The sequence below is a fragment of the Electrophorus electricus genome, chromosome 22 (assembly GCF_041902795.1).
Source record: "Electrophorus electricus isolate QZ-2024a chromosome 22, ASM4190279v1, whole genome shotgun sequence".
Taxonomy (NCBI): domain Eukaryota; kingdom Metazoa; phylum Chordata; class Actinopteri; order Gymnotiformes; family Gymnotidae; genus Electrophorus; species Electrophorus electricus.
In genome coordinates this window covers 17,286,108-17,294,459 of record NC_137518.1, presented here as the reverse complement: position 1 = coordinate 17,294,459, position 8,352 = coordinate 17,286,108, and the positions used below count along the sequence as shown (strand labels likewise).

The 8,352-nt window shown below is 45.4% G+C and overlaps 1 protein-coding gene and 1 long non-coding RNA gene across 2 annotated transcripts; both read left to right on the top strand.

Moving 5' to 3' along the window:
- Nucleotides 1-1,312: 1,312 nt before the first annotated feature.
- On the top strand, nucleotides 1,313-7,993 carry LOC145653101 (uncharacterized). The gene is made up of 2 exons (XR_014119421.1): nucleotides 1,313-2,360; nucleotides 6,798-7,993. It is a non-coding gene; the product is annotated as an uncharacterized LOC145653101 (long non-coding RNA).
- Nucleotides 2,406-7,993, top strand: LOC145653100 (uncharacterized). Its single transcript, XM_081705647.1, has 2 exons — nucleotides 2,406-2,454; nucleotides 2,779-7,993. Exons 1-2 carry the CDS (start codon nucleotides 2,421-2,423, stop codon nucleotides 3,966-3,968), a joined length of 1,224 nt encoding a protein of 407 aa, XP_081561773.1. The 5' UTR covers nucleotides 2,406-2,420; the 3' UTR covers nucleotides 3,969-7,993.
- Nucleotides 7,994-8,352: the final 359 nt, after the last annotated feature.

Here is an 8,352-nt window from a genome sequence, read left to right as displayed (position 1 = left end):
AATGGCCACAAAGACGGTACAGACTGTCAGAGACTGACCAGAACCCAAATCAGTCCATGAGTTCCAAAAGTTTCATCAGAGGCTTTAGTACCATAGCAGCGCCTCTCACTAGTCTATTCAAGGGCAGCTGAGCATAATTATGACTCCTGGCCATAAAGCTGACATTAGAGGAGTGGAGATACTGGCTGGAGGGACTGAACTCCCTGTGCCAGAACACCCACGGGACTGCCTCTTTGTGCCTGTTTCCTTCCAACAAGAACTGATCTCCTGGGCCCATGCCTCTTTGGGTACTGGGCTTCCTGGCATCCAGGCATACCGCTGACCTACGTTTGCACAGGAGGTCTGCACAGCTGCACTCTTGTGCATCATAGCAGCAGTTGGAAGAACTAGAAAGAAGAAGAATCAGTTGTTGCTGACAGTTTGAGAACACAAATTTTGATAAATGGAGGATCATGCTTATTATGTAGTACAAGAAAAAGCAAGGGAGGATGAATCTTTGTTGTCAAAGTTGCAAAATCATGAAGAAACAAATCTAAATCAGGACAGGCAATGGCTGAAAACAAGGATAAACTTTGGTGTGCCCTTTTAGATGGAAATTGTGGATGTGGGACAAATATTTGATGCAGAAGAAGCCTGCTTTCTGCTGGACAGGTAATTAGCATATCACTATAAATGCAATTTGTTGTTTGATAGCTAAATATCTATCTAAAATAGCCTCATCACTTGTCACTTGACCACTCCATAGATGATGACATAATTTTGGAAGTAGTTTGGCATCTGACAGCCACTGTAGGTTCTACTACATGCTTGGAATGTGAGTGGGTGAGGGAGGAGATATTAAGTTAGTTGCAATCTCACCACTAGATGCTACTAAAGCGGATACACTGCTCCTTTAATTCTAATTGTTTTATGTCTGTAAAGCCACTTCTACTTGTTACAAGAAGTGTAGAAATAGGTATGTGATAACAGTTCGGTACTAGATCAACATACAGTACCTTGATTTCCATAGCATGGAATGCTTAAGATGGGGGATGTTTGTTAGTCAAATTTAATCTTTCAGGTGATTTTAGGAAGGGACAACTTACCTATGTGGGTAGAGGAAGCCCTTCAGTAGCTGGCATTGGATCTCATTTACATAAGGTTTGTGTGATTGAGTGAGGTGATGTTTAACAAGTTCAGCAAGTTCACTTGTTGATAATATCACTTTCCCCTACAATGTGGGTTAAACTGATCAATGTTATTGGTATTTATTCTTAGAGCAGATTAGAGCCTGATCTGTTGGCAACAAATCACCATATTCTCTGAACGAATGTCTGACATGCGAAATTAATTAACTAGATAGCTGTTTAATCACTTGGCTATAAAGCTAGCATGTCTGTCAAGCTGTCAAACCTCATTTAATACAATCAACTATGATCCAAAGCCAGAATTTTATATTTGTCAAAGTCAAATGTATTTATATAGCACTTTTTACAACAGCCATTGTCACAAAGCAGATTTACACATGTCTGAGTTGTGAAGGAAATATTGTTGTGTTTCTTTCTCTATCATTGTAAAGCGTGAGAAAGCTTAGCATAAGATTAGAAGAACAGGACGTTCCCTAGAGAACGTCCTTGAAGAAATACACTCCTTCCAAGGAGTTATCTGGTCTCAGCAGAAGCAAACCCTCCCTCGTTCTCTCGAACGCTACGGCTATTATATAAGGGGAGGGAAATCACCCAAAGGGGAGCGAAGCAAATAGGCACGCTCATTTTTTGAAACTAATAACTCAATAAAATCTTCTTATCCACATCTGACTCCTTGTTTGCTGAATTTCCACCACAGAATTTGGCGTTGTCGGCAGGATCAGCGAGAGGCACCATGCGGAGCGGCGGTGACTAAACTTCGAGGACGCGCCTCAGAGAGAAAACTGAGCTGGAGGAAGAGGGAAACCCACAAGAATACGGGAAAGTACCTAACCAGGGAGTGACGTCCCGCTTGACTCCGGTGGTGTGCTCCGCCTGATCTAACGAACAGAAAGTAAGTGGTGAAGTTCAGTAATTTAATCCTAGAAGAAAGTGACATAGTGATCCGCCTGAGTCTACCCTGGGGTGGGTCTGTAAAGTAGCATAGTATATGAGATACTAGGGCTTAAAAATAGGGTCTAGAGGACTCCGGAGTCTGGGACTCCGCCAGCCTAAGAGAATAGGCACACTGAGTAGACGTACTAGTGTAAGAAATAGGCCCGGGCCGACAGAACACCCCGCAGGGAAAGGAGTGGACTCAGTATACTAGCACGATTTGCTGGAGCGGAACTAATCCATATCGGGGGTAGATGGTGTGGATAATAAGATAAAAAATAGGAAAATTGTAGAGAGTAGGTAAGTTTCCTTTGTTCGTTTGTTGCCTGAATCCAAAAGTAAAAAAAAAAAAAAAAAAGAATGGGTGCGGGCAATAGTAAGGAGTATGAGTTCGGTAAGGACAAGCTCTCCAGTAGCCTATTCTTTCAAATGAGTAAAGATTATGGGGAACATGTAAACAAACATGTCCCGTTTTGGATTAAACATTATGGGTTTAATACCTCAGGGACGCTGAGTGTTGCATACCTGTTAAAATTAATTAAGAGAGTCGAGGTCAAACCTAGAGAAGCTGATAAGAAAGCACGGAAATATTTTGACAAAAACAGTGAGGATATGCTAGAAAAGGCAAAAATGTGGTTAGAAGAAGCTGAGAAAAGGCAGAAGAAACAGGAAGGGCAAAAGAAATGTAATAATGAAGTGTCTCAGTGTGTTTCCTTAGCTGATCCTGACCTCGATGCCGCCCCGCCGAGAGCCCCCCAGCTGATTCAGCAACCACAAGCGCTAGCAAATCCACCTCCTTATCCCCAACCAGGAACTTCATCAACACCAAAGCCGTCTCCATATGACGAATTAAGACGACAACTGGAGGCAATAACCTCACCAGTGGCTCATCGTACCCGAAGCCACACCTCTGCAGAGTCCTCCACAGAGCCTGAGGTAGGCTATGCCCCACAGTTCCCGATGGTGGAAGTGTCAGGACCTGAGGGAGTGATTATGGTCCACCGTCACTGGACTACAGACGACATCATGAAAGCGGCCGACGGCCTGAGCAAGCCAGGTGACATCGGCGGACGACGCTTCGGACAAGAACTGATGGCATTCGTGCAGTCCTGCAGACCAACTCAGGCTGAATTGAGACGGTTGCTGATGATTCGACTCGGACTGCAGTATAACCGCATTGACAGAAACTGGGTGAATGGAGATGTCCGTCTCCATCTGCCTGAGTGGAATGCACCGCCCCAAGGCCAACCTGACCTAAACAGCGCATACAGAGAGATAAGAGGACTCATCGAAAGAGTGGAAGCAGCATACCCAACAACTGTTAACACTGATGTGATAGCAGCATGCAAGCAAAGAGACGATGAGCCCGTCGCAGATTTCCTCGTCCGCTTGACACGCGTCCACACTGACCATTGTGGAATTGACGCGCCAGCACAACGTGCAGTGGGCCCAGGAGAAGTGGGGGCATGGGAAGCTCATCTGAGAAACAGCTTCCTTATGAACATGAGAAAGGAAATTAGCGACCTTATCAGAAAAAACTGCATAGGCTATAGTAGAGCTCCCCTATCTACTATTGAGGAGCACGCCAAGCATCATGAGACGATCCTGGGAAAGAAAGACGCCAAACGAGAGTGTCAACGAGCAGATACCACGCACCAGGCAATGCTAACACTAGTCCAGACGGCGGGAGACCAAGGGAAAGGTCGCGGACGAGAAAACAATCGTGGAAGGGGACGTGGCCATGGACGAGGCAGAGGCAGAGGCAAAGGAAGAGGAGGGAAAAACGAGTGGATGGAAAAGCAGGAATGCTACAACTGTGGAAAGCTTGGACATTTTGCCAGAAACTGTCCGGAGGAGGATAACTCATATGACGGGGGCACAGACCTGGATCCCACTATCCACGAATGACGGGCGGTGGAGAGGCAGGACAGCAGCGGACCACTGAGTGAAGACGGCAAAAGGGAAGTAACAAATTTAAATTACCAACTATTGCAACAAATTAGTAAGGGGCCAAAAGGCCTTCCTGAGGTAACTGTGAAAGTAGAAGGGAAAAGTGTTAGGTTTTTGGTTGACAGTGGTGCCACCCACTCAGTATTGAAAGAAGGGCTGATAGAATGTAAAATGAGAACAGGATATGGGATAACAGTAATCGGAGTAGGGGGTCATCCCATTGATGAAAGGATGTCCGAGCCTCTCCAATGTAGTTTAGGAAACAGCCAATTCAAACACAGCTTTTTGGTGTCAGAAACCTGTCCAATTAATTTGTTAGCTAGAGATTTAATGTGTAAACTCGGGTGCACAATTAGCAGCAACCCAGAGGGGTTATTTGTTATGTGGGAAACACCTACACAGGGAGTCCAGCTAGAGGCAGGAGTCCCTTTGTACGTGTATGAATTGTAGTGCACTGCTGGGGAAGTACTAACACATTTTATGACTGAAGTTACTAACACGCTACCTGGTGAGCTGACAGTTAAACAAAGTGACTCTATTCACTGTACAATGAAGGTCCATGAGGGATCTGATGTTGATTTTGAACAGAAATTTGACTTAGGGGGCAGTGACAGTCTGATTATCACAGCTATAGCGTGGGACTGCGAGTGGGCTGCGGGAGTGGTGCAGCTCTCAGATAAACAAAAATCTTTATATGCGATCTCACATGCAGCACCTCATGTGTCGCTGGCTAGCGCACATGTTGACCCAGACTGGCAGAGAGTAGGGTTGTGGACAAAACGCGTGTTGAGCGCAACTGATTGGATAAAAGAACCCCAGTGTAAAGTCATGTACAGCCCAAGCATAGATGTGTGGAAAATGCCAACCCCGTATAGGCTAAATTGTAAAAGGGGGGTTGAGCTTGTAAGTCCTAATATAGTAATTATGGCAGCCTCTGTTACCCTCTCAGAGGAAGAGGAGGAGGAATTGAAAACAGTTCCTGCAGGGTTAAGGGCACAGGGAAAAAATGATGTGGGCTTAATAAAAGGATGTGAGCCCGTCCACATCACCCCAAAATCTGATTATAGACCACACCAGCACCAATACCCTCTAAAACCAGAGGCAACGGAGGGTATTGGGCCAGTGTTCCAACCTTTAAAACAAGCAGGAGTTATCATACCATGCCCAGATTCACCAGTACGTACTCCAATTTTCCCAGTTAAGAAGCCAGGGAGAGATGAATGGAGATTTGTGCAGGATTTGCAGGCTGTCAACACGGCAGTACACCCTAGAGCCCCAGAAGTTCCAAACCCGCACACCATTCTCTCTCAGATCCCACCAGACAGTAAGTGGTTCAGTGTAGTTGATTTGGCCAACGCTTTCTTTAGCGTACCTGTGCACAAGGATAGCCAATTTTGGTTTGCTTTCACTTTTGAAGGAAAGCCATACACATTCACGAGATTGTGTCAGGGGTATTGTGAATCACCAACCATTTACAATGCCGCCTTACACTGAAGCCTAGAAGCTTTAGAGCTCCTCGAAGGAACAGCCTTGCTGCAATACGTTGATGATCTTTTGATGTGTGGGAAAACACGAGAAGCGTGTAAACAAGCCACGGTGGCACTGCTACATCATTTAGCAGGGGAAGGCCATAAGGCATCCAAATCCAAATTACAGTTTTGTAAGCAGCAAGTGCATTTTTTAGGACATGACATCACTGAACAAACGCGCATGCTGACTAAAGACCGAGTGAATGCCATCTTGACTATACCAAGACCCACGACGAAAAAACAACTGCTGTCCTTCTTAGGCATGTGTTCCTATTGTAGAACATTCATACCATCTTATGCAGAGCATGAGGGGCCACTCAGAAATATAATACGGACCAAGGGATCGAATTCCTCTCAGTTAGAATGGGCGCCAGAAGCTGAAGCGGCCTTTACAGCACTAAAGCAGTTATTACAGGTCATGCCTGCTTTAGGCATTCCAGATCCCAATAAATCATTTGAACAAACCATGTCTCCCCACTTCTTATATGAAAGGACCAATTGAGATTGCTCATGGGAGAAGTCACATGAGCAAAGGGGGGATAGTGGAGAGCATAACAAAATATTGGTATGCACCAGGAATAAACACACACACCAGTAAATTTTGTTCCCGATGCTTGGTATGTGCACAAAACACACCACACGGAGACAATCATACCAAACACGCACCCGCCGGACACCCGCCGCCTAGTGAGCCATTTCAACATTGGCAAATAGATTTTGTAGAACTAACACCAGCCAAAAGGAAGAGGTACATGTGTGTGTGTGCATGTTTAGTAAGTGGGTGGAGGCCTTCCCAACGGGAAAACAAGATAGTGAGGCAGTAGCAAAAGCGCTATTGAGAGAAATTATTCCCCGGTGGGGGTTACCACAACGAGTGTCCAGTGACAATGGGACACCCTTCGTACACGAAGGACTAAAAGCTTTGACTAAATACCTAGGGGTAGATATGAGAAAACACTGCAGTTACCACCCTGCTAGTGCAGGGGCAGTAGAACGGACAAACGGCACCATTAAAGGAGGTCTAGCTAAAGTAACGCAGGAAACAGGCATGAATTGGGTAAAATGCCTTCCCCTCGTCCTGTGGCAATGTCGAACCAGACCACAGGCACGAACAGGGTTATCAGCTTTTGAAATAGTGTTTGGACAGCCTCCCAACACGGGGGTGGGTCCGCCGGACTGGGATACTAACCTGACCAATGAATCACTTTTGCAGTACTGTGTGTCTCTGCACAAATCTCTCTCCCATGTGTCTAAGCAGGTGAAGGCAGTTCTTCCCGAGGTGATGGATACTCCACTCCACACCCACCAACCAGGTGATTGGGTGCTGATAAAGGACTTCAGAAGGAAGCGGTGGAACCAGCCCAGGTGGAGAGGACCATTCCAAGTGCTGCTGACGACTAACACTGCCGTCAAAACCGACGGACGAGCAACGTGGATACACCACACTCATTGCAAGAAGGCGCCAGAACGACCTGAGGACTCATGATGAATTCTCTGTTTGTCACTATCCTACTCACTACTCTCGCCCCGATCGCGGGACGAGAACTCCTGCCAGAGGAAAGATGCAAAGGCAATATCGCTTGTGCAATGGCATTGGTGACGGCAACCACTGCAGCCTTGAATAAGATTAACGGTTTAGCGTGGCAAATCCTAACTCTGGCCAATAGGACTGAGACGATTTTTACACTCCTAAACCAAGAATTGCACCAGATTCGCCAAGTAGTCCTGCAGAATAGAATGGCCTTAGATTTGCTCCTAGCCGAGGAAGGTGGGGTGTGTAAGAAGATAAATGTATCATGTTGTTTTCACATCCCAGATTATTATGATAATATAACAGACCTGATTACACATATGAAACAGGACATCCAGGAGCCGTCCCCAGCAGACAATTCATGGTTCTCATGGTTCACCTCGTCCCTGGGCCCGTGGGGACACTGGACAGTGACGGTGCTTTTTCCTGTGCTCATTGTCGTATTGATGGTTGTGTTTCCTGCCATGTATTATGAATTGTTGTGTCACCTGGGTGACTAATCTTACTCGTGTACAGTATCAACTGTTGCAAGAACTGCCAAAGGGGGTGGATGAGGATTCTGAGGAATTTAATGACCTCCAGGCACTATTCATTGAAAATTGAAGTCTAGATGATGTTGATGATTGACAAAGAATCAAAGGGGGGAAGTGTGAAGGAAATATTGTTGTGTTTCTTTCTCTATCATTGTAAAGCGTGAGAAAGCTTAGCATAAGATTAGAAGAACAGGACGTTCCCTAGAGAACGTCCTTGAAGAAACACACTCCTTCCAAGGAGTTATCTGGTCTCAGCAGAAGCAAACCCTCCCTCGTTCTCTCGAACGCTACGGCTATTATATAAGGGGAGGGAAATCACCCAAAGGGGAGCGAAGCAAATAGGCACGCTCATTTTTTGAAACTAATAACTCAATAAAATCTTCTTATCCACATCTGACTCCTTGTTTGCTGAATTTCCACCACAGAGTCTAAGCCTCCAGTGAGCAGGCCAAGAGCAATATTTGTACTAACATTGTGCACCTAATTGGTGATTAAGCAACATTGAAATTAACTTATTACCAAACATTATTAAACTCATCTTCAGCATTACCCTTTGGTTAAGCATCATGATGACGATGATTGGAGGCGGGTACCGATCACTTTTGAAAGCTGTGACAACTACTCAGTGAGTGTTATGTTTGGATAAAACATACTTGCTCTCTGATTGAACCAGGAATACCTTTCCTATTTGTCAACCAATTTTATGGCAAAACACGGTCAAATATCCACGCTTGAAAAAAAGTAGTTCA